Source organism: Pristiophorus japonicus, chromosome 17 (genome assembly GCF_044704955.1).
Source record: "Pristiophorus japonicus isolate sPriJap1 chromosome 17, sPriJap1.hap1, whole genome shotgun sequence".
NCBI classification, from domain to species: domain Eukaryota; kingdom Metazoa; phylum Chordata; class Chondrichthyes; family Pristiophoridae; genus Pristiophorus; species Pristiophorus japonicus.
In genome coordinates this window covers 19,720,450-19,747,564 of record NC_091993.1, presented here as the reverse complement: position 1 = coordinate 19,747,564, position 27,115 = coordinate 19,720,450, and the positions used below count along the sequence as shown (strand labels likewise).

The 27,115-nt window shown below is 46.1% G+C and overlaps 1 protein-coding gene across 2 annotated transcripts in view; it reads left to right on the top strand.

Moving 5' to 3' along the window:
• LOC139227587 (NT-3 growth factor receptor-like) overlaps positions 1–27,115 on the top strand; it is a 636,555-nt gene that overhangs the window by 187,292 nt on the left and 422,148 nt on the right. The window contains exons 6-7 of one of the 2 annotated variants that reach the window (XM_070858451.1): positions 16,017–16,158; positions 18,176–18,475. In XM_070858451.1, the coding sequence (XP_070714552.1) occupies positions 16,017–16,158; positions 18,176–18,475 (442 nt within the window). Of the gene's footprint in view, positions 1–16,016; positions 16,159–18,175; positions 18,500–27,115 lie in introns of both variants that reach the window. The other variant, XM_070858450.1, reaches the window with a different exon arrangement.

Below are 27,115 nucleotides of genomic sequence, written 5' to 3'. Positions count from 1 at the left end.
TGGTTGCTCGAGATCGCGACGCTCTTCATAAACTCCCACATGCTGCAGTTATAGCACACCACCTGCCCTGCCATGTCTATCTAACCTTTTTTATTTATTTGATTCGTTAATTTAATGATTTTTTTAGCAATTATTTTAGTTTTATTACTTAATTGGTTTATTTAGTTTAGTTACTAATTTAATAAAGTAAAGTTATAACAATTAAAGTTATAGCAATATACAGTTTCTTAGCTAGCTTAGAGACTAAAAAAAACTCGTACTCACCAACCAATCATCTACCTGCAGTCCTGTGATGCCATTCCCGACTTTTGTTGTTCTTGTGGAATTTAAATGTAACACCACTCCTTCTCTTGCCACCGCTCAGGTCCACTCTGCCAAAAGCATTTTAATAGGCGAGGTATTTACAGGCAATAAACTGGAGCAAACATCAGCAATGGCATTATCTGTCTGTTGGGGGAAACTGCAGGAAAGCGGAAAAGATTAAGATGAATACTGTTGTCGTCACTAATCATCTGCTCCCTTTCTCATTAGAACCACACTGTGATTGTAATCTTCATATCATGACCTTTAAAAGAAGAATGAATTAAACTGAGGCAATTTTATGATTTGTGCCGTGATGCTGTAATAAATGTGCAGATGCCAGCCACTGACTAGGCATTGTTTTGATTGTTGGGGCTGCCTGGAGAAGGTGTGTTAGGATATTAATGAACTGGCTGTGCAGTAATTTCACAAGCTGGATTGCTAACAGTTTGGGTTCCCGTCACATTTTATACCGAGACTCTGATGTGCGTATTATTAAAAGGAAGCCTCGGGATACCAAAGAACAAAAGAACAATGAAAGCCTTGCATTTCTATAGTGCCTTTCATGGCTTCAGGCTGTCCCAAAGCGCTTTACAGCCAGTGAAGTACTTTTGAAGTGTAGTCGCTGTTGTAATGTAGGAAACGCAGCAGCCAACTTGCACACAGCAAGCTCCCACAAACAGCAATGTGATGATGACCAAATAATGCGTATTTGTGATGTTGATTGAAGGATATATATCGGCCAGGACACCAAAGATGACGCCCCTGCTCTTCTTTGAAATAGTGCCATGAGGCCTTTTACGTCCACCTGAGAGAGTAGCCAGCTGAAATACGGCATCCCCAACAGTGCAGTGCTCCCTCAGTACTGCACTGGAGTATCAGCTTAGATTTTTGTGTTCAAGTCTCTGGAGTGGGGCTTGAACCCACAACCTTCTGACTCCGAGGTGATTGTGGTAACCACTGAGCCATGGCTCAGTGTGTCACTTAGGCATCCGGAGCAATGGAACACAGGCCCCATCCCTGGTCAGTGTGCTGAGTTAGCTGATGTCAGCTAGGTTCTCTACAATTCTCCTGAATGCTTGGGGTTGGGAAGGGAGAAAGTGGATCAATCTTACTGGTCCCTATCACCGTCCAATGCCTATTACTGGAAGGTGCATGTATATGTATGTTTAATGAGGCTAAGGTCAGGCCTGGCAGTGGTCAAATGACCTGATAACACTCATTGTTTGGACACACACATAAGGAAATAGTTTGATTTTCTATAGTACTTTTCACATCCTCAGGACATCCCTAAGCATTCATAGCCAATGAATTACTTTCGAAGTATAGGCACTGTTGTTTTTGTTGGCATACAGCAAGGCCTCACAAGCAGCAAATGAGAGAATATTTTAGTTGGTTAACGGGTGTATACTTTTCAGGCCACTGGGAGCAATCTTTCACTCGTCTTTGAAAACATGCCCTGGGATCATTTGTATTCACTGGCGCAAGCAGGCACAGCCTCCGGTTAACATTTCATCTGACAGACAGCACCTCCAACAATGCAGCACTCCCAGAGGACTGCACTGAAGTGGCAGCCTGGATTCTGTGCCCAGGTTCTGCAGTGAAATTGAAAGTATAACCTTCTGACTCCGCACCAAGAGTGCCACCACTGAGCTAGATATAATGTTTGGATTGTAAAACAACACCGACTGCTCTTCAAAGTATCTCAGCAAGAATCAATGCACTGGAAAGCTTGCTGCAGCAAGAGTCGGTGTCTGTGTAACCAGATCCCTCCTATGTGGCTCGGAGACGTGCACCATATACAGCAGACATTTCAAAGTGCTGGAGAAGTACCACCAACGCTGCCTCTGCAAGATCCTGCAAATCTATTGGGAGGATAGTCGTATCAATGTCAGTGTTCTCGATCAGGCCAACATCCCCAGCATCGAAGCACTGATCACACTCGACCAGCTCAGCTGGGTGGACCACATTGTTCGCATGCCTGACACTAGACTCCACGGCAAGCGAGCCCCAGCTGGGCAGAGGAAACATTTCAAGGACACCCTCAAAGCCTCCTTGATAAAATGCAACATCCCCACCGACATCTGGGCAATGCTGTCCCAAGACCACCCAAAATGGAGGAAGAGCATCTGGGAGGACGCTGAGCATCTCGAGTCTCATCGCCGAGAGCATGCAGAAATCAAGCGCAGACAGCGGAAGAAGCGTGCGGCAAACCATATACAGCACCTACCCTTTCCTTCAACCACTGTCTGTCCCACCTGTGACAGAGACTGTAATTCCCGTATTGGACTGTTCAGCCACCTGAAAACTCACTTTTAGAGTGGAAGCAAGACTTCCTCGATTTCGAGGGACTGCCTCTGATGATGAACCATAGCCCAGTGATAGTCAGCATAGTGGAACCTTATTTTAGTGAGAGCTAACACCTATGGAACCATATCCTTATCAGTGTCAGCAAAGAGTGTCTATTGACACCACTGTGTCAGCCAATGAGCTGCACTGTGCCATCCAATGAGATGGAGCGGTACTTAAGGCAGGACTCGCAGCAGACAGTCTATTTCACAGCCATCAAAGTCTATTTACTCAACAAACAGAGTCTGTTTAAACAGCAGACATCCACAGAATCTATTTAATTCTACGAACTACAGCAAACTGAACGCAGGACCGAAACTGCAGAAAGGTCTTCCGGTACAAATTATGTGCATAAAATCAATCCCTGTCATATACAGCAGTGTGATTGAACATAAGAACATAGGGTAATTTCCCCTGCTCCTATTTCTTATCATGTCCATTCTGAACAGAAATATTGGTGTCACTACATGCAGATGTGTCAGCGGCTTCAGAGGGGTGGAATATCATTTTGGCAGGGTGTGGGGGCGGGAGGGTGGGCGATGCCAAGAGCAAAGATTATGATGTTCCCAGCCAGGCTTTAGCAGCTGAACGTTTTTTTAAAAAAACCTCTGAGTGCGACATGATTCAGATGCTGATAATTCTTTGATATCTCAGAATTTTCCATGCCTGACATCACCGTCGGAGTTCAGTTTTGAAATGGGGCTCCCGTCTGAATATGCAAATTTTGTTAAATAAGTGTTTTGTTTGGCTCTCCATTTCCACATGACCTATTGCTGATTCGTCCCCTTGGAGGATAAGCCACACCCTGAAGTTCCTCTGTAATGTGTAACTGGAATCGCCCAGCCCAAGTTCTGACTGACTTTCTAATGTGTAATTCGATCCATTTTGACGTCAGAAGCCACAGAGGATAGATCTCCCTAAAAAACCACCAAGTTCCAGCCGAAGTCCATTACCCCAGTGTAAGTGCATCCCTCTGCCAGCTGAAGACCCTGACCTCAGCACATGTGCTGTCTCCCACAGCCGAAGTCCCTCCTTCCAGAGCAAATGCAACCCCCTTACCCCAGTTCAAGTGCATCCCTCCCCCAGCCTAAGTCCTCTGCACAAGCACAAGACCTTACCCCCCTCCCCCCCCCCCCACCTGCCCAATCCCCGCCATAGATGGGGCATTTTGTGCGGCTTGTTAACAAGTTTATTGGGTCAGTATCATGACTTCTGGATTTCTTCCACTCCAATGATGTCAGGTGTGGGTGTAAAGGGGGTTGGAAGAACGTGATTTGTCTTCCCCGAGTTCCCTCTCTTTTCCCTCCCCAAACAGGCTCTCCCCCCAGCCCCCCAAACAGGCTCTCACTCCCCCAAACAGGCTCTTGCCCCCCCCAAACAGGCTCTTGCCCCCCCCCCAAACAGGCTCTCACCCCCCCCCAAACAGGCTCTTGCCCCCCCCCAAACAGGCTCTCCCCCCTCCTCAAAACAGGCTCTCCCTCCCCCCACCCCAGACTAGCTCACCTCCCCTGCCCCAAACAGGCTCTCTTCCCCCTGTCTCCCCACATGGGCTCTCTGACCACCACCCCCCCACCCCCAAACCGGCTCTCCCTCTCTCCCCCCCCCCCCCCCCACCAAACAGGCTCTCCCTGCACCCCCCCCCCCAAACAGGCTCTCACCCCCCCCCAAAAAAAAAACTGTAAAGTCCTGTCCCCTCAGTACAGATTCACACGAGGCATGTAGTGAAGTCAAGGTCACTCTGGACCTGCACCTTTATTTCACAGCTCTGGAATGCTGCACTTGCCTGAGACCTGTCCTTATATACCTGTCTCTTGCAAGTGCACCCCTGGTGGTAAGGTATGCTGTGGTTACAGGTCATATCTTATTACAGTCATGTATAGCATGTTGGGATACAGTTATCTATAATAATGTAAGATACATGACACATTCCCACCCCCAAAACAGGCTCTCTTTATTCTGCCCCCCCCCCAAGCAGGCTCTCTTTCTCCCCCTCCTCCCCCTCCAACAGGCTCATTCTCTCCCTCCCCCCCTCCAAACAAGATCTCTCCCCCCACAACAGGCTCTCTTCCACCCCCACCCCCAAAGCAGGCTCTCTCCCTCTACCCCCCCCCCCCAAACAGGCTCTCTCTCCCGGTGTCTCTCTCTTCCCACCCCCAACCCCTGCTCGGGGCTCGGCGCTGTGGGGGGCTCGGGGCTCGGTGCTGCTCAGGCCTTGGGGCTGCTGCTGAATGGATCGGAGGCAACGTGATGTTGGATTGGGGGTGGAGGGATGGGAGAGGAGGACGCATGCGCAGTAAAGTGTTAGTGGGAATTGCGCTGGGGTAGGGGGTGTGGGAGAGCGGGGGAGGGGGGGGCGGAGTCAGTGATATTTGTCCTAATTCTCTCTTAGAGAGGGAGAAGGGAGACTTAGTACAAATAGTTACTCTGACGTTTTAATGTCCCGCAGCGCGTGTATATCAGGCTTGTAATTGAGAGTGGGTAAGGCTGAAAGGGATCTAATCAGACCCTTTATACCATTGTGCATCCCAGTGATCAGCCTGAGAGGAGGTGTGTCAAAGGCCCTGACCTCGGGGCCTGGGATGCACTTGGCAGCAGTGTGGTTGCCTTGTCCACTTTGAAGTTTTTTCCGCGGCACTCCCTAAACCCGCGACCTCCGCCGTCTAGCAGCAGGCGCACGGGAACATTATCACCTCCAAGTCATGCACTGTTTGACTTGGACATAAATTGGCCGTTCCTCCATTGCACCTGTTAAAATCTTCCAACTCCCTACTTAACATAGCTGTGGGAGGACTTTAACCATGCAGACTGCCGCGGTTCAAGAAGGAGTTGTCCCGCCACCACCTTCTCGAGGGCAATAAATGCCAGCCTTGCCCGCATCCTGAGAATGAATAAAAACATTTGATGCCCGGGCATCCTAGTTGAAATCAAGAATCCTGAGTAGTTTCAGGGGCAACTTGTGCCCTGCGATCAGCATGTTGGTACCTACACCGTGCTAAGTAACTGGGCAGCCCTTTGCTCTTCACACCATTTTAAATTGGCCATTTTATTCTGCTCCAGGTACACTGTTTTACGTATATCAGTAAGCTTTTATATAACAACTTGTGGTCTCAGTAGTGACATCCGGCCTGCGAGCACCATTAGAGCAGGCCGGGGAGTAGAAGGAGCAGCGTGATGGCCAGGCCCAGCAGTCTGTGTGGCTCCCGGCCTGCGAGCGGAAGGAGCAGTGTGGCGGTGTTCCACTCCAGGGAGCAGCACGTGCTGGAGCAGGACAGCAACGGCAGTGATAAGGGATGTCACCAAGGTCCAGGTCGGTGATTGGAGCGTGGGCAGATACATCAAGAGCAGCGAGATTGGGGCGAAGGAGCGGCGAGAAACTATAGAGCGATGTGATCAGGGCCCAGGAGAGGCGCGAGTTCGGGGCCCAGAAGAGGCGAGGGCCCAGGAGCAGCACAGGGCCAGCCCACACTGCGATATGTGTGCGCACTAGGTCCGTGCAGCAGAGCTGGTCTCCAGTTGTCTTGGGTAATCCTTGCCACTGGACCAAGACCGAGCTCTGTCAAGCCCGTGTGGTGGCTGGTGTGCAACGGCCACCACACATTAAAAAAATCCACGCACAGGCATCTTCCACCCTTAAAGATTTAATGCGGACCTGGAATATTAGGTCCTTCATTGAAACACCTGTGATCTTTTTGACGTGGAAGCAAGTCATCCTCGATTCGAGGGACTGCATATGATGATGATGATTATACGATTGGATTCAACTTATGAAGGATAAATCCTCCATTCTTCATAATGTTAGATTACGACAGGTAATGGTTGCTCCTTCAGTTGCTGCCAAGACACACTGTACTCCCTTTCTGTCACTGTAGCTGGTTTCGGTTGGAAAAGAAAGAAAAGCAGCTCATTTGAACACAGGAAAGTCAAGTTATTGATGAAAATAGTCACATTGGACACCAATCTGAGAGTATGTATAATGAAGCCTTCAGCAGGGATCCAGCACAAGCTTTAGGCCTCAGAGCCTGACCTCAAGTTACGGAGATTCACATTTTCTGTTTCCAATTTTTTTACTGATGCTATTGCATCATATAAAATTCACCAGGAACTAACTAATTATTTTAGCAAGAACAACAAATGGAACGGTGTACTTTGAATTTTAAATGCATATTCTCCAATCTTGTTGCGTGTTTTGTCTCACAGCGCAGGACACCTCCAATTTGGGGAGAAGGTGAGTAAGAATGGCGATGATGGCATAATTCCCGCAGGCAACATTTTTTTTTTAAGAAGATGAGCAGATCAGGAGATGGTGGTTAATCGAGCTTGGGTATTAAAGGCCTGTAGGATGTTGCGGGCACGGGGATTCTGAGGGAGGTGAAGGGTTCCACAGCTTTAGCTTCCTGGGAAGGAATGAACTGGAATCAGTGTATGTCGGGCAGCCTGGTTGGAGCTCAGGAAGAACAGGAGAGTACACAAAATCCCATAAAAAGAATGACTTCCCCACATGAGGCCTTCACCCGGAGTCAGGCACCAGCTTTAGGCCTCAGAGCCTAACCTCAAGTTACATAGATTCACATTTTCTGTTTGCAGTTTTTCCTACCTATGACATTGCGTCACATAAAATTCACCAGGAACTCAGGATTCAGGATTTCCCCACAGGCATTCCAAGCCCCCCCTCACACCCCGAACGAGGGAATCCCTGCACTGCAGCTCCTACGGCTTCCTAAGGAAGCATGTTGAATGCTAAAGACTTAGTGCTGTGCCTGAGCACATGGCTTAGTGCTCCGTCGCACATGTAATGAGTGATCCGCTTGTGACCCAACGATTCCACGGAGCTTGTCTATGGTCAACCGCTGACTTGAAGTAATTTATAGAGCAGGGAGACATGTTTTTATTTTTAAATCACTCAATAATGAGTTTGCTTTTGAATTATAGGACAGCCTGCATTTTAATTAACCCACTTTGCATACATAAGTTACCCCTCATTAAAATAATTAATACGTTCTATAATACATAACAAACATACTTTCCATGTATTTTAAAGCCAGGATTTGTTTTCATTAATGAAAACTTACAAACATTTACAGTAATAATGTTGACACAAAGGCGTAGAAATTCCACTTTCTCCTTCCCGTGGGCGTTTGACTAGATTTTAGAGAACAAATATGCACCTGTCTGAAGCTGCTGCACCCGCTCGACTTTCCGATGCACAGGCCTCCTCTTGCTGCGTGTCGTTCCACGTCGCAGCACGTGCACCTCGGGACGTGCGCAGGCCTGGAGCTGGAGTCACATGGCTCTGGGCAGCCAATCAGGAATAGTATATTCTCATTCACAGTAATAGGAGTTTCGTAAGTCCGAAACTCCTATTACTATGAATGAGAAACCTCCCCAAACACCCAAAACACAATAAAAAATAGAAAATATACACTACATATTTAAGATTCATTTAAATTAAAGTTATTAATGTCTTATAAAAAAAAATATTTTCCCGATTTAAAAAAAAAAAAAAGTTTTTTAATTATGCCTTAAAATAAACTTACCATTGGAGGTAGGGATTTTAACAATCAAATATGATTTCATAACTTTATTGCTATATGATTTTGTGTGTTTTAAAACACTTACGCCTGTAACTGTAGGCTACGCGCCTGCTTTTTCAGGCGCAAGGGTTTTGAGGACATTTGCCGGGAAAGATATGGGTAAATAACCCAAACTTCCACGGACAAATGTCCTCGCTCCCGATCTGCGGATAATCCGTCAAGCTCCAGCTTGACAGATCGGGAAAGCCGGTTTTCAGTGCATGCGCATTGCACGCTGAAAACCGGCTTTTCCGATGCCTTCCCAGGTCCATAGAAACTACGTATGGACCCGGGACATCGGAATTTCTGGGCCATTGACTTCTGCTCCCCTTCAGTTCTCTGGTAAATGCAAACTGAACAGTGCCATTATTCAAGTGATATTCCTCCAAGTCCCCAACCACTTCCCTCCCGTCCCAGGGCAAGATTCCCTCCGAATGTAATATGAAGCATTTTTCCCCTTTGCCACCCATCTTCCAGCATCACACCATGAAGGGCAGGGGACCTGTGAGAGTGGGCCAGAGTACACAAGAATGGTCCCAGAAGCTGTGGAAGTGAACCTAGGATATGTGAGAGCACATAATGCTCCTCTTTGCGCAAGAACGGATTTGTTGTTCTGAACGGACGCGCCTGCAAGATCGTTGAAATGTCAACTTCCAAGTCTGGCAAGCATGGGCATTCCAAGGTTCATATGGTTGGCCTTGATATAATCACTGCAAAGAAGTATGAAGATATCTGCCACATCACCCATAATGTGAATGTCCTGAACATCAAGAGAAATGATTATCAGGCCTAGGGTTTATATGAACAGGCCTGGGATGTGAGTGAGCAGGCCTGGCGTGTGTGAGTGAGCGGGCCTGGCGTGTGTGTGCGAGTGCAGGCCTGGAGTGTGTGAATACGAGCAGGCCTGAGGTGTGCGAGTATGAACAGGCCTAGGGCGTGTGAGTATGAGGAGGCCTGGTTTGTGAGTACGAGGAGGTCTGGGGTGTGTGAGAGAGCGGGCCTGGGGTGTGTGAGAGCAGGCCCGGGGTGTGAGAGAGCGGGCCTGGGTGTGTGAGAGAGAGCGGGCCTGGGGTGTGTGAGTACGAGGAGGCCCGAGGTGTGAGAGAGCGGGCCTAGAGTGTGAGTGAAAAGGTAAACATGGGAGCAGGTGCACCCTATGTATGAGTGACCCAGGAATGTATCAGAGCAGATCTAGACTAAACTTAATGTGGAGCCTCTGACAATCTGTTGCTCCTTACTGCCAGAATAGGATCCAAGTTTTTAACACAGGAAGGGTCAGGGGTAACGTGAATGCAAGCAAATGATTTAGTTTGCTGCGTGCACATAGGTTGAACTCGGGGACTCGGGTACAAAACTAACGAGCATGGAACTCTGTGCATAATCATTCATATTCAATTCAGAATACCAATTGGTAACACTCTTACATAAGAACATAAGAATTAGGAACAGGAGTACGCCATCTAGACCCTCGAGCCTGCTCCGCCATTCAAAAAGATCATGGCTGATCTGGCCGTGGACTCACCTCCACTTACCTGCCCGCTCCCCATAACCCTTAATTCACTTATTGGTTAAAAATCTATCTATCTGTGATTTGAATACATTCAATGAGCTAGCGTTAACTGCTTTCTTGGGCAGAGAATTCCACAGATTCACAACCATCTGGGAGAAGAAATTCCTTCTCAACTCGGTTTTAAATTGGCTCCCCCGTATTTTGAGGCTGTGACCCCTAGTTCTAGTCTCCTCGACCAGTGGAAACAACCTCTCTGCCTCTATCTTGTCTATCCTTTTCATTATTTTAAATGTTTCTATAAGATCACCCCTCATCCTTCTGGATTCCAATGAGTAAAGACCCAGTCTACTCAATCTATCATCATAAGGTAACGCCCTCATCTCCGGAATCAGCCTAGTGAATCGTCTCTGTAACCCCTCCAAAGCTAATATATCCTTCCTTAAGAAAGGTGACCAAAACTGCACACAGTACTCCAGGTGCGGCCTCACCAATACCCTATACAGTTGCAGCAAGACCTCCCTGCTTTTGTACTCCATCCCGCTCACAATGAAGGCCAACATTCCAATCGCCTTCCTGATTATCTGCTGCACCTGCAAACTAACTTTTTGGGATTCATGCATAAGGATCCCCAGGTCCCTCTGCACCGCAGCATGTTGTAATTTCTCCCCATTCAAATAATATTCCCTTTTACTGTGTTTTTTTCCAAGGTAGATGACTTCACATTTTTCGACATTGTATTCCATCTGCCAAACCTTAGCCCATTCACTTAACCTATCTAAATCACTTTGCAGCCTCTCTGTGTCCTCTACACAACCCGCTTTCCCACTAATATTTGTGTCATCTGCAAATTTTGTTACATTACACTCTGTCCCCTCTTCCAGGTCATCTATGTATATTGTAAACAGTTGTGGTCCCAGCACCGATCCCTGTGGCACACCACTAACCACCGATTTCCAATTTGAAAAGGACCCATTTACCCCGACTCTCTGCTTTCTGTTAGCCAGTCAATTCTCTATCCATGCTAATACATTTCCTCTGACTCCGCGTACCTTTATCTTCTGCAGTAACCTTTGTGTGGCACCTTATTGAATGCCTTTTGGAAATCTAAATACACTACATCCATCGGTACACCTCTATCCACCATGCTCGTTATATCCTCAAAGAATTCCAGTAAATTAGTTAAACATGATTTCCCCTTCATGAATCCATGTTGCATCTGCTTGATTGCACTATTCCTATCTAGATGTCCCGCTATTTCTTCCTTAATGATAGTTTCAAGCATTTTCCTCACTACAGATGTTAAACTAACCGGCCTATAGTTACCTGCCTTTTGTCTGCCCCCTTTTTTAAACAGAGGCGTTACATTAGCTGCTTTCCAATCCGCTGGTACCTCCCCAGAGTCCAGAGAATTTTGGTAGATTGTAACGAATGAATCTGCTATAACTTCCGCCATCTCTTTTAATACCCTGGTTTGCATTTCATCAGGACCAGGGGACTTGTCTACCTTGAGTCCCATTAGCCTGTCCAGCACTATCCCCCTAGTGATAGTGATTATCTCAAGGTCCTCCCTTCCCACATTCCCGTGACCAGCAATTTTTGGCATGGTTTTTGTGTCTTCCACTGTGAAGACCGAAGCAAAATAATTGTTTAAGGTCTCAGCCATTTCCACATTTCCCATCATTAAATCCCCCTTCTCATCTTCTAAATAACCAACATTTACTTTAGTCACTCTTTTCCGTTTTATATATCAGTAAAAGCTTTTACTATCTGTTTTTATGTTTTGCGCAAGTTTACTTTCGTAATCTATCTTTCCTTTCTTTATTGCTTTCTTAGTCATTCTTTGCTGTCGTTTAAAATTTTCCCAATCTGCTAGTTTCCCACTAACCTTGGCCACCTTATACGCATTGCTTGTCTCTCAATCAGAAGATTGTGCATACATGTCTCACTCCAGGACTAAAGATCATAATCTAGTATAACATTGTTAGATGAGACGTTAAACCAGGATTTCTGCCTGCTCCGGTAGAGTTAACGAGCCCATGGCATCATTGCAAGAGGAGCAGGTGTTTCTCTGGTGGCCGGCTCAAACAGCAGCAACAAATTACACGTTAACTGGTCATCCGTCCAATTGCTGTTTGCGGGATCTTGCTTTGTGCAAATTTGCTGCCACATTCATAGAATCATAGAATGGTTACAGAACGGAAGAAGGCCATTCGACCCGTCGAGCCAGTACCAGCTCTCTGCAAGAGCTCTTCAGCTAGTCCCACTACCCCGCTCTTTCCCCGTAGCCCTACAATTTTTTCCCCTTCAGGTACTTATCCAATTCTGTTGCCTATGCAATAACTCAATCGGCTTAGTACCGTGAACTCAATCAGGTGCGACCTGACTCTACTTTATTAGCTCTCAAAAGGTGAGCATTAAACATGGAGGTCTTCTTTATATACAAGGGCTGCACCTGTGTGTCTGTGGCCCAGTGACCTCCGACAGTCGCTCCCCCTGGTGGCAGGTAAACCCAGGCATACATACATTACAAACTCCCTTTTGAAAGCTGTGATTGAGTCTGCCTCCACCACCCTTTCAGGCAGTGCATTCCCGATCATAACCACACACTGCGTAAAAATGTTTTTTCTTATGTCGCTTTTTGGTTCTTTTGCCAATCACCTTAAATCTGTGTCCTCTGGTTCTCGACCCTTTGGCCAATGGGAACAGTTTCTCTCTATCTACTCATCCAGACTCCTCATGATTTTGAACACCTCTATCAAATCTCCTCTCAACCTTCTCTGCTCTAAGGAAAACAACCCCAGCTTTTCCAGTCTATCCACGTAACTGAAGTCCCTCATCTCTGGAATCATTCTCGTAAATCTTTTCTATGCCCTCTCTAAGGCCTTCACATCCTTCCTAAAGTGCGGAGCCTAGAATTGGACACAATACTCCAGTTGAGGCTGAACCAGTGTTTTATAAAAGGTTCATCATAATTTCCACCATGACACGTTTGCCTACAGTTGCTATACCACAAAGTATTCATTGTACATGAGGAACTTTGACATATTTCTCAGAGATGTGATAATGTGTTATATAAATTGAGATTGGAAACATTTGTAAAGTTAATTTCTGACTTTTTTGTTTATTGTAAAGGAATTCTGGTGATTTCTTGTAAAGACATCTTGAAACAATTGTCCGAATAAACACCATCTGATGTAGCTTCCATTTCGCAAGCTCTGCCTTTGCAGAGGGTAATATGGTTAGGGGTCTAACAACAAGCTCAACTGCAGGTACCCATGTCCTGGATTTACATAGGATTCCCACTGTGTCTTCAGTCCTTTTGGATATGGAAATATTGAGGAAACCAGATTTCTACAGGCTAAAATTATGAATATTCTTTTATGTAAGTAGCACACACTAAATACACAAAAGTTCAGGAACTTGGCAAAACCAAAAAAGAAAGACTTGCATTTATATAGCGCCTTTCACAACCACCAGACGTCTCAAAGCGCTTTACAGCCAATGAAGTATAGTCATTGCTGTAATGTAGGAAACGCAGCAGCCAATTTGCGCACAGCAAATTCCCACAAACAACAATGTGATAATCTGTTTTTTTGTTATGTTGATTGAGGGATAAATATTGGCCAGGCCACTGGGGATAAATCCCCTGGTTTTCTTCGAAATAGTGGGATCTTTTACGTCTCGTCCGAAAGACAGCAGCTCCGGCATTCCTTCAGCACGGCACTGGAATGTCAGCTTAGATTTTTTTGTGCTCAAGTCCCTGGAGTGGGACTCCAATCCACAACCTTCTGACTCAGAGGTGAGTGCGCTACCCACTGAGCCACAGCTGACAATGGTCACGCAGTAATATTTTGCACATACATAGCCCTGAGCTCATCCCGAAGAAAAAGTCTTGTGTAGTTTAAAAGCAGTCAATTCCAGTTTGCTCAGGCCTCCCCTTGTGGTGCCTGTCAAACTTATCTCTTCCTTCTGACAGGCTCAGGTTAAAAAATAAACTGCAGGACTGCAGACAAAGTTCAGCTTTAAGTTGACTGTTCCCTTGGAGTTAGCACTGCCAGTCAACCTTGATAAATGTGATATCAAAGTTAGAATAGCATTTTGACACGTGACAATAGCACACTTACTATTTTTCCAAAGGTATGCAGTCGAGTGTCGAAGTATAAAGCACAGATGGAGGCCATTCGGCTCGTCGTGCCTGTGCAGGCTCTTTACGAGAACAACCCAAAGCTCATCGCCACGTACCTTTCGTTCCTTTAAATACTTAACCAATGTTCCTTTAAAAGATGCAGCAAATACTCCAGGAGCCAACGCATTCTATGTTCCAACAGCTCTCTCTGGAAAGAGATTTCTTCCTCGCTCTCTCAGCGACAATTTAGACACCAATGTGTTACAAGCGCACCTCACAAAACACTAATGATTAAGGACATAAGCACTGTCTGAGACATTAGCTGGTTTAACACCTTGTGGATGGAAGCCACACCAACCGATTTGTATCCTGCCCAGCTGAGCACACTGGGATTTAGCCGTTCACATCATTTAAAATACCCAATCTGATTCACGCACAGATCAAAAGAAACTTGTCAAGGATTGGTCAATCTGCGGTGGTCATTTTAGAGCCAAGGGACTTTGCTACTTTTTGTATTGATTTTCCCCCTACTGCTTAACACTTCTCTCTGTGCTGTCACACGGTGAATAACTTGTCTTTCGCTGCTGATTCCTTGAGGCCTGCAGTTTCTTTTTTCCTTTGTCGATTTGCGCTCATCAAAGAGACAGATGACGGCTCAGCAGTGACTGCATTAACGACAACACTGAGTACTCATGGGGCTGGTAAATTACAGCTCAGAAGCCATGTAGGACCTGCCCTGACACTTGGCTTTACCATAACAACAAATCCCTAGCTTGATCCCAGATGAGCACCCGTCTCCGTACTGGAGTGGCAGCTCCATTTCTTGAGCTGCTGTGCTCCCTCAGTGTAATTATCTAATTAATCAGATTGCACGACAACCTCATATCTATTCACACCCATCTTATCGGACTGTATCCCTCCTATACCGGCGAGCAGAGTAATGTCGCACTGTGGGACTTGGTATCACTGTCACCTGTGCTCTCATGGATGAGGATTAGTTGGGTCCCAGTGGAATCCATGTAATTATATCTTCCCTACAAAATTGGCACCTAGAAGAATGATCAAAAAGATAATCAGGTGATTATCTGGCGTGCTGGAGAGTGAGAGATGGAATCGCATCAAATAGTTGGAACATTTATCCTCGATAGAGAAGAAACGTTGTCATGGCTTCCTGGTAGATTGATGATTTTTCAAACTGTCTTGTGTGCTAAGTCTCTGGAAATATTGACCCACTCCTTCAGACCCCTTGTTCTAAAGCTTCCTAAATACAATGCCCACAGCCCAAAGATATACAGCACTAAATTGGCACTAATGCATTTTTATCAGCAACAGGATCCTGAGCTTGTCAAGAATTACAGTCAAAGTAGTGCGTTCTTAAGAAGCTTCCTCAGAGACCGTGCTGGTATTCATCCAGTTATTACTCCTCATACTGGTACTTCGGTAACCATCTGACTGACCGACCAAGTTAGGTCTGAGAGTGAAATCTGGCAGTGTTGCAGTGTACCTCAATGGTGCCCCTTTTAGTGATCCAGGGTCAATTTTGTCTAGCATTGCTTTCTTCCAGCATCAGGAATCTACACACCGGCCATGCAGGAGATGCAAGGATTCCTCCTGTGATGGGCTGCATAAAGAATGGGGGAAGGGAGTGAGGGGAGATGTGGAGCTTACGAAGAGAAAGAGGAAGAGAATCAGAGCAGGAATGGGGGCATGTTTAGCTCCAGCACTTGCTCGATGCCAGACTAAGAATGGGGTCCCAAAGGGGCTGGCTCCCTATGCCGGCTGGTGTAGTCGGGGAGTGATGTGTAGTCAAGGAGACCAAAATGAGATATTAACTTGGATCATTCAACGCAGACTCAGTGTCCACAAGAATATCTTGTGTTCTGCGACAGATTAATTTTTCTAACACACGTCTGAGCCTCGAATCTGAATAAAACAATTGACTGCTGTGGTGTGCAAGCATCACATGCCAATTTTTAGTTTGTATCCGAGGCAAGTTTTGGGGAAATGTAGCAACTCCACCCAAGGCGCCTGTCTTATCCCCGTAGTCCTTGACCCTCGTTAATTATTCCCACCGACTGCCTGGATTTTCAGGGTTTCCTGTTTTGGCTTTGTGAGATCTGTTAGGAATTCTTTCTTTTTTTTTTCCCCCTCTCTCTGCCAGACCAACAATAATCTGACGACAGTGTCAGCGGTGAACCTGACCCTATTTAATGTGGATCAGGAGGATAACGGCAAGCTGCTGACATGCATCGCCGAGAACGTGGTGGGGATGACGAATGCCTCAGTGCTGCTGCAGGTTTACTGTAAGTACGGCTTCAATGGCAGCTTAGATCGGCATTGCGGAGTTGCAACATCCCAGTGTTAAGGTTGACTCTGTCATTACATGAGAACATATATAAGAATTAGGAACAGGAGTAGGCCATCTAGCCCCTTGAGCCTGCTCCGCCATTCAAAAAGATCATGGCTGATCTGGCCGTGGACTCAGCTCCACTTACCCGCCCGCTCCCCGTAAGCCTTAATTCCCTAATTGGTTAAAAATCTATCGATCTGTGATTTGAATATATTCAATGAGCTAGCCTCAACTGCTTCCCTGGGCAGAGAATTCCACAGATTCACAACCCTCTGGGAGAAGAAATTCCTTCTCAACTCGGTTTTAAATTGGCTCCCCCGTATTTTGAGGCTGTGCCCCCTAGTTCTAGTCTCCCCGACCAGTGGAAACAACCTCTCCGCCTCCATCTTGTCTATCCCTTTCATTATTTTAAATGTTTCTATAAGATCACCCCTCATCCTGCTGAACTCCAACGAGTAAAGACCCAGTCTACTCAATCTATCATCATAAGGTAACCCCCTCATCTCCAGAATCAGCCTAGTGAATCGTCTCTGTACCCCCTCCAAGGCTAGTATATCCTTCCTTAAGTAAGGTGACCAAAACTGCACGCAGTATTCCAGGTGCGGCCTCACCAATATCCTGTACAGTTGCAGCAGAACCTCCCTGCTTTTGTATTCCATCCCTCTCGCAATGAAGGCCAACATTCCATTCTCCTTCCTGATTACCTGCTGCACCTGCAAACTAACTTTTTGGGATTCATGCACAAGGACCCCCAGGTCCCTCTGCACCGCAGCATGTTGTAATTTCTCCCCATTCAAATAATATTCCCTTTTACTGTTTTTTTTTCCAAGGTGGATGACCTCACATTTTCCGACATTGTATTCCATCTGCCAAACCCTAGCCCATTCGCTTAACCTATCTAAATCTCTTTGCAGCCTCTCTGTGTCCTCTACACAACCCGCTTTCCCACATTCAGCTGATTGACTCAAGATGGGGTAGGTTGCAGGAACTTAGGGTACAGATAAGGGGGGAAATTTGCCGATGCTGTGGGGAAAGAGAAGAGCAGGGGGAGTGGGACTAATTGGATAGCTCTTTCAAAGAGCTGGCACAGGCACGATGGGCCGAATGGCCTCCTGCGGTGCTGTATGATTCAATGATTATGCTTTTACAAACATAGGTCCTCATCCCAGAACACTTTCTGTTAGAGGAGCCACAGTGATGACCATAAATCACATTTATGATTTGGTGAAAGTGCAGAGTCAGGGTGCGGACCTTGGATCGGCCCTTGACTGAAGTGTTTCTGAACTTTAATTAGTTTACCTGTGTAATATATGCAACTGTGATGATGCTCCCAGGTTTGTAGAGCTAATGCATTGTGAGTGGCTTAGCCAGTCATGTGATCATCACAAGACTCCATGAAACCCCAGTCAGTTGAGTCTAGGTCATCCACGATGAGGTATGCAGTTGTGAGCCTAGTGGATGAACTGGTAATGTGTAGTGTGATTGTTAAACCTTTGTTAATACACCAACCAGTTCTTAATAGCAATGTGTAGCCCATCCCTAGTTGCCCTTCAGCAGGTGGTGGTGAATCTTCTTCTTGAACCGCTGCAGTCTATTTGGTGATGGTATTCCCACAGTGCTATTAGGGAGGGAGTTCCAGGATTATGACCCAACAATGATGAAGGAACGGCGATATTTGTCCAAGTCAGGATGGTGTGTGACTTGGAGGGGAATTTGGAGGTGATAGTGTTCCCAAACTAATTTCTCCGTACCCCTGAAAATCTTAGATTTCTGTCAAGCCCCCCCTCATCCAGGGTTGACAATCTTTCCCCACAACACAGCCCCCAGGTTCAGTTGTGAGCCTAGTGGATGAACTGGTAATGTGCAGTGTGATTGTTAAACCTTTGTTAATAAACCAACTCGTTCTCAATAGCAAAGAACCCATGAAGCAAATACATTACAAAGTGCTTTTTTTCCCTTCAAACTTACAGATCCTCCTGATATTAAGGAGCTAACAGAGCCCGAACAGCGACATATGCACTGCATTCAGTTCACCGTCTGTGGCAACCCCTTGCCCACCATTCACTGGCTGCACCGGGGCCACAGGCTGAATGAAACCGACTACATCAAAACAAAGGTCTACGAGGAGACAACGGACTGGCTCCATGGCTGCCTGCTCTTCGACAAGCCCACCCACTACAACAACGGAAACTACACGCTTGTGGTTGAGAACGACTTGGGCAGCGACACAGAGACGGTTTACGCACACTTCCTGGGCATCCCCTTTCCTGGTACGTATCCCAACTTCTCTTATTGTGCGCCCTGGGGCATAGGCCGAGGCTCCAGGCCGACTTGGAGTTGACTATCGAGGCTCAAAGGGACAGCAAGAGTGTCTTCCACTGGTCCAGCGGGGCCCTTAGATACATAACAGACCCTCCCAACCCAATGAGCCTCTCGGAGGCAAGGGTTTGAAAAGTGAGGTTGATGGTGGTGTGGGGGGAAAAGTCCATTTCTTCAAAGGCAGCTTGCATGGCAGGAAAATAGTTAAGAGTTTGCATTACTGCAGCAGAGATTACAGAGCTGATACCTCAACCTGCTAATAGGAGATAGTCAGTTACAGACTGCAGCACTTCAAAAACAGCACCATGATAGGTGTTTAACATAAATCTCTTATAGAAATTGCAAATTATGTACAGTAATGCTTATCCTTTAATAAATTAAGTGCGAAAGTCCTCTTGTTTCTAGTGGAAGAGTAATTAAAATCAATTTTTTTTGCACATCATTAACAATTATCCAAATTGAAGCTGCAGCCTTAATGAGATTGCTGAAATAACATGGGGTGAAAAGGGAATTTCCTGGAATTTGCTATATTCAGAGTGCCTTAGCTATCACTGCTAACTCATGCTACTGAACCTAGTTAATGTAAACCGACAGGATGGGGGGCAACAAACTAAGACCACCTGATCAGGGCCTGAGCTCTGATTGGAGGGAGCAGCGGAACGAGATTGGTTGTAATAGTTTGCTGGGCAGCATTGACAGACCAGAGTGCCTGATGTGTCCAGGGGGTTTGCAGACCTGCGACTTGTGCATCTGAGTTCCGTTCAGTCTTTAAATGCAAACCGATTGAGCAGTGAAGGGTTATGGGGAGCGGGCAGGGAAGTGGAGCTGAGCCCAAGATCAGATCAGCCATGATCTTATTGAATGGTGGAGTAAGCTCGAGGGGCCGACTGCTCTTCTATTTCTTATGTTCTTATTGTATTTTTGAAAACCTTTAGATAGTGTAAACTTGAAGTCATTTTGGAATTTGTTACTGACTCGAGTTCTGGACTCTCCAGCCAAGGGAAACATTACTGTCACATTATTGATCAAACAGAAACCAACAAGAACAGTCACGGGGCAGTGTTTTGGTGAAGTATTCTAGAATTTTTGTTTGATACAAACAGTACAACTTTTTGAACGTAACTTATATAAAAGATATATATCTTTTATAATGGGGTTTTTCCAAATCTTGCTTGGGACTGTTTGAGGTACTGCCGTTCATATCTAACACGGGTGTATAATGCAGAGTACACACACATCCCAGGATTATAGTGTACATATATCCTGGTTGTTTGGTATACATTGTGTACAGTTTTGGTCTCCTTAATTAAGGAACGATATACTTGCCATAGAGGGAGTGCAACGAAGGTCCACCAGACTGATTCCTGGGATGGGGGGATTGTCCTATGAGGAGAGATTGAGTAGACTAGGCCTACATTCTTTCGAGTTTAGAAGAATGAGAGGTGATCACATTGAAATATACAAAATTCTGAAAGGGCTTGATAGGTTAGATGCAGGGAGGATGTTTCCCCTGGCTGGGGAGTCCAGAACCAGGGGTCACAATTTCAGAACAAGGGGTCGGCCATTTAGGACTGAAATGAGGAGAAATTTCTTCACTCAGAGGGTGGTGAATCTTTGGAATTCTCTACCCCAGAGGGCTGTGGAGGCTCAGTCATTGAGTATATTCAAGGCAGAGATCGATAGATTTTTGCTCTCGAGGGATATGGGGACAGTGCAGGAAAGTGGAGTTGAAGTAGAAGATTGGCCATGATCTTATTGAATGGTGGCGCTGACTCGAGGGACTGACTGGCCTACTCCTGCTCCAAATTCTTATGTTCTTATGTTTGTATGAGCCATAGGAGTAGAGAATATATGTGCCCTTGGTGTTTGGTACACATCTATCCAAAGTGTATAGTGCACATATACCCCAGGTGTATCGTGCGCAGGTACATTTGTCGAGATTGTGCTGAATGGAATGATGCGTAATTAACTGGATTGTATTTGAGATCAATTACTAAAATTAGCAGAAAGTATCACATGGTTGCATAATTGCATTATTTTGCGACTTGATTGGGACCGTGTATTCTTAATCTTGTAGAATGCCTGAAGTAAGGTTCTTTCTGAGTTCCTTTAATTTCCTGTGAAACAGCGACAACGTTTCATGTTTCAGTATCTGCAGAGAGGACAAATGCCGTCATAGCGGACTTCATTAACTGGATGCAAAATTTTCAGCAATGCTGAAGAAGCTGGAGTACAAGCTGCAGAAATATTTTCTGTGATAGTCTCAGTGGGCTTGTTTCTAATTGACTCGAGTTGACTTGCTGCACCGTCTGACTGATTCATCAATGCACCCTTCACCTCGCCACTGAGGCTTCGATGCTCACCTCTCGCATTGGCATTGTCGAAAATTCATTCGCACCCACAGCTCGTTAAACTGTCTGGCTGTGAATGGAGTGTCGGGTAGAGGAGAGAGTACTGTGCACCTACCCTTGCCTATCAGAGCAGAACTCCGCTCCCGGGCAGTGGATTCAAGAGTATCGACGGTGCAGGTGTCCACACTCATTATGTGTGAATTGACTCTGTGTTAGTCAGCCGACCCCTCACACTGGGCACTTTTTAACTGGGTCTGACACTGCTGTGGGTTAATACTCCATGCTGTGCCAAACTATAACAGTGCAACTGGAGCCTCCAGGAGCCTCACAGATATTTGTAACATTTCATTCTCGGGATGTGGGCGTCTGGCAAAGCCAGCATTTATTGCACATCTCCAATTGCCTTGAGAAGGTGGTGGTGAGCCACATTATGAGTGGCTTGCTAGACCATTTCAGGGAGGCGGTTAAGAGTCAATGGGGCTGAAATTTCCCTTGATTCGAATTAAGTGATGATTCTCCTCCCAAATTGATGGGACCGGAGTAGCAATCGAAATTGCCTTCTTTTAAAAAAAAAAAAAATTGTTTGGATCTTGTTGAGGGGTAGAAATGGGTCGGGAGCTGGGCGGAAGGCGGGCAGTGTCAACAGCGCAACGCTGAGCACATCAGTGCGATGCTGATGTCAGCATGATGCGGACATGCCACGTCGCGCTGACGTGTAGCAACGTCCCTCCCCTTCGGTTAAAGGGGAGGGCCGCTGCGAGCTCTGCAGCCACTTTCGCAGCACCTGCTGGGCCACCAGGGTGGGCGTCGATCGGGTCAGTGGCCCTGCCCTCCAGGAGGGGGTGCCGCCCGGCCGAACCTGTGGTCGCTATTGTCGAGCCGACTCGGCAATTAAAATTAAATGGCGGCCAAGCACCCTCCCCTTTAAGGGTGGACGCGCCGCACAGCCTCTGGGAGCTTCCCGCTGGGGCACCGGCTCTGCACCTGCGGCCAATTTCCCTCGCGATGGCGGAAACGGCAACGGCGATGGCTCACTTCCAGGCGACGAGGGGTCAGCGCATGCCCGCGGGTTGGCTATACAAGGCTTGGCAGAAACCGTTTTCTGCTGCTACCGGCTCGGGGGCAATTTCGGATGGGTCAGTCCATCTGCCAGCCCCCAGTCGGAAAGGCCTTACCACCCCATTACCTGCTCTTCAAAGCAGCAATGGACTTTAAAGAGTGGGGGGGGGGGGGAACAAATTCAGCCCCAACCATCTTGTTATGGGTCTGGAGTCACATATAGGCCAGACTGGGTAAGGACGGCAGATTTCCTTCCCTGAAGGACATTAGTGAACCCGTCCCTAATTGCCCTTGAGAAGGTAGTGGTGAGCTGCCTTATACAACTGAATGGATTGCTAGACCATTTCAGAGGGCAGTTAAGAGTCAACTGGGCCGATTTTTACGACAATCCAGTAGTTTCATGGTCACCATTACTGATTTGTCTAACTGAATTTAAATTCCCCAGCTGCCATGGTGGGATTTGAACTCATGTCTCCGGAACATTGGTCCAGACCTCTGGATTGCTCGTCCAGTAACATAAACACTATGCTACCATTCCCCACACTACTCCCCTCTGGAGTTGGGCTGGGATCTGGCCGAGAGTTACAACTGTCACGTTTTGTGTCCCTGTAAAGCAGAAACTGTATCTGCACCGTGATATATACAAAGGCCTCAGGAGCCCCTCGTTCTCTGCAGCAACTAAAGGAGGAAACAGGCCAATAGCCACATCATGAAGCATCTCCTTTCTTCATACGTTTCAGTGCATCAGGCAGGTTACAGGGGATGCTCCATACAACAGAGTTTCACCATATGCATTTCCTAACTCTAACTTAACTGGCAGTCGCTAGGGCACCAACTTTTCTCAAATTAAAGTTCCCTTCATCAGATTTTTTCTGTTATATATGCAGACTATAGATATACTCTCTGTGTAGTCACTGTATAGTTGCATAAGATGGAGACGTTACCTGATGTACTATCAATAAGGTTTACTCTGTGTATATACTATGCTGGCACCACTAGAGGGTGCAACTGGTGGAGACTGGGGTTTTCTGCCCCTGTGGCAGAGGCTGTCCACCAGAGGGCACAATGGTGGAAGACCTGAGGGTCACCTGCATAGGTGTGCAGGGCCCAGTATAAAAGGCTGCCCACCATGCTTGTGCCTCACTCTGGAGTTGTGAATAAAGGACCAAGGTCACTACAGTTTAAGTACAACAGATTGCCTCATGGAGTCATTCATAAGTGCATTACAGACATAACATTTTCTACTTTATCTTTAGATATGAGCCTTTACACAGGAGTAGGCTGTTTGAAAGAGTTTCTAAAGAATGACAGAGGGATATCAGCTGAGCATTTGTTTGTAACTAGATTCCTGCAATTTTCTCCTCTCCTGAAGGTACGACCAATATATGTACTCCTTATGCCCTCAACCATATTACAAAAACAGATAATCTGATCATTATCTCAGTGCTGTTTTAGATACAGTAACTCCGCGTTTACCTATATTACAACACTGACTGTTCTTCCAAAATATTTCATTGGTTGTAAAGCTCTTTGGGGCGTCCTGGGATCATGAATTTGGAAAAGCAAAATTTGGTCAGGCTCAGTCAGCATGGATTTATGAAGGTGAAGTCATGGTTAACAAATTTGCTGGAGTTCTTTGAGGATGTAACAAACAGGGTGGATACAGGGGAACCAGTGGATGTGGTGTATTTGGACCTCCAGAAGACACTTGACAAGGTGCCACATAAAAGGTTACTGCACAAGATAAAAGTTCATGGGGTTGGTATATTAGTATGGATAGAGGATTGGCTAACGAACAGAAAAAGAGAGTTGGGATAAATGGTTGATTCTCTGGTTGGCAACCAGTAACTAGTGGGATGCCACAGGGATCAGTGCTGGGACCCCAACTATTTACAATCTATATTAATGACTTGGAAGAAGGGACTGAGTGTAACGCAGCCAAGTTTGCTGACGATACAAAGATGGGAGGAAAAGCAATGTGTGAGGAGGACAAAATCTGTAAAAGGACATAGACAGGCTAAGTGAGTGGGTAAACATTTGGCAGATGGAGTACAATGTCGGAAAGTGTGAGATCATGCACTTTGGCAGAAAAAAATCAAAGAGCAAGTTATTATTTAAATGGAGAAAGATTGCAGTACAGCGGGACCTGGGGGTACTTGTGCATGAAACACAAAAGGATAGTATGCAGATACAGCAAGTGATCAGGAAGGCCAATGGAATCTTGGCCTTTGTTGCAAAGGGGATGGAGTATAAAAGCAGGGAAGAATTGCTACAGTTATACAAGGTATTGATGAGGCCACACCTGGAATACTGCGTGCAGTTTGGTTTCCATATTTACAAAAGGATATACTTGCTTTGGAGGCAGTTCAGAGAAGGTTCATTAGGTTGATTCCGGGGATGAGGGGGTTGACTTATGAGGAAAAGTTGAGTAGGTTCGGCCTCTACTCATTGGAATTCAGAGGAATGAGAGGTGATCTTATCGAAGAGAGCTGGCCATACTAGACTGGGTGATGTGTAATGAGAAAGGACTAATTAGCAATCTTGTTGTGCGAGACCCCTTGAGGAAGTGTGACCATAACATGGTAGAATTCTTTTAGGATGGAGAGTGACACAGTTAATTCAGAAACTAGGGTCCTGAACTTAAGGAAAGGTAACTTCGATGGTTTGAGGCGTGAATTGGTTGGAATAGACTGGCAAATGATATTTAAAGGGTTGACGGTGGATAGGCAATGGCAAACATTTAACGATCACATGGATGAACTTCAGCAATTGTTACATCCCTGTCTGGAGTAAAAATAAAACGGGGTAGGTGGCTCAACCGTGGTTAACAAGGGAAATTAAGGATAGTGTTAAATCCAAGAAAGAGGCATATAAATTGACAAGAAAAAGCAGCAAACCTAAGGACTGAGCGAAATTTAGAATTTAGCAGAAGAGGACAAACGGTTTAATTAAGAGGGGGAAAATAGAATACGAGAAGAAGCTTGCCGGGAACATTAAAAACTGACGACTAAAGCTTCTATAGATATGTGAAGAGAAAAAGATTAGTGAAGACAAACGTAGGCCCCTTGCAGTCGGATTCAGGTGAATTTATAATGGGGAATAAAGAAATGGCAGACCAATTGAACAAATACTTTGGTTCTGTCTTCACGAAGGAAGACACAAATAACCTTCCGGAAGTACTAGGGGACCGAGGGTCTAGTGAGAAGGAGGAACTGAAGAATATCCTTATTAGGCAGGAAATTGTGTTAGGGAAATTGATGGGATTAAAGGCTGATAAATCCCCGGGGCCTGATAGCCTGCATCCCAGAGTACTTAAGGAAGTGGCCCTAGAAATAGTGGATGCATTGGTGATCTTTTTCCAACTGTCTATCGACTCTGGATCAGTTCCTATGGACTGGAGGGTAGCTAATGTAACGCCACTTTTTAAAAAGGGATGGCGAGAGAAAGCGCGTAATTATAGACCGGTTAGCCTGACATCAGTAGTGGGGAAAATGTTGGAATCAATTATTAAAGATGAAATAGCAGCGCATTTGGAAAGCAGTGACAGGATCGGTCCAAGTCAGCATGGATTTATGAAAGGGAAATCATAGAAACATAGAAACATAGAAAATAGGTGCAGGAGCAGGCCATTCAGCCCTTCTAGCCTGCACCGCCATTCAATGAGTTCATGGCTGAACATGAAACTTCAGTACCCACTTCCTGCTTTCACGCCATACCCCTTGATCCCCCGAGTAGTAAGGACTTCATCTAACTCCCTTTTGAATATATTTAGTGAATTGGCCTCAACTACTTCCTGTGGTAGAGAATTCCACAGGTTCACCACCCTCTGGGTGAAGAAGTTTCTCCTTATCTAGGTCCTAAATGGCTTACCCCTTATCCTTAGACTGTGACCCCTGGTTCTGGACTTCCCCAACATTGGGAACATTCTTCCTGCATCCAACCTGTCCAAACCCGTCAGAATTTTAAACGTTTCTATGAGGTCCCCTCTCACTCTTCTGAACTCCAGTGAATACAAGCCCAGTTGATCCAGTCTTTCTTGATAGGTCAGTCCCACCATCCCAGGAATCAGTCTGGTGAATCTTCGCTGCACTCCCTCAATAGCAAGAATGTCCTTCCTCAAGTTAGGAGACCAAAACTGTACACAATACTCCAGGTGTGGCCTCACCAAGGCCCTGTACAACTGTAGCAACACCTCCCTGCCCCTGTACTCAAATCCCCTCGCTATGAAGGCCAACATGCCATTTGCTTTCTTAACCGCCTGCTGTACCTGCATGCCAACCTTCAATGACTGATGTACCATGACACCCAGGTCTCGTTGCACCTTCCCTTTTCCTAATCTGTCACCATTCAGATAATAGTCTGTCTCTCTGTTTTTACCACCAAAGTGGATAACCTCACATTTATCCACATTATACTTCATCTGCCACGCATTTGCCCACTCACCTAACCTATCCAAGTCACTCTGTAGCCTCATAGCATCCTCCTCGCAGCTCACACTGCCACCCAACTTAGTGTCATCCGCAAATTTGGAGATACTACATTTAATCCCCTCGTCTAAATCATTAATGTACAATGTAAACAGCTGGGGCCCCAGCACAGAACCCTGCGGTACCCCACTAGTCACTGCCTGCCATTCCGAAAAGTACCCATTTACTCCTACTCTTTGCTTCCTGTCTGACAACCAGTTCTCAATCCACGTCAGCACACTACCCCCAATCCCATGTGCTTTAACTTTGCACATTAATCTCCTGTGTGGGACCTTGTCGAAAGCCTTCTGAAAGTCCAAATATACCACATCAACTGGTACTCCTTTGTCCACTTTATTGGAAACATCCTCAAAAAATTCCAGAAGATTTGTCAAGCATGATCTCCCTTTCACAAATCCATGCTGACTTGGACCTATCATGTCACCATTTTCCAAATGCGCTGCTATGACATCCTTAATAATTGATTCCATCATTTTACCCACTACTGAGGTCAGGCTGACCGGTCTATAATTCCCTGCTTTCTCTCTCCCTCCTTTTTTAAAAAGTGGGGTTACATTGGCTACCCTCCACTCGATAGGAACTGATCCAGAGTCAATGGAATGTTGGAAAATGACTGTCAATGCATCCGCTATTTCCAAGGCCACCTCCTTAAGTACTCTGGGATGCAGTCCATCAGGCCCTGGGGATTTATCGG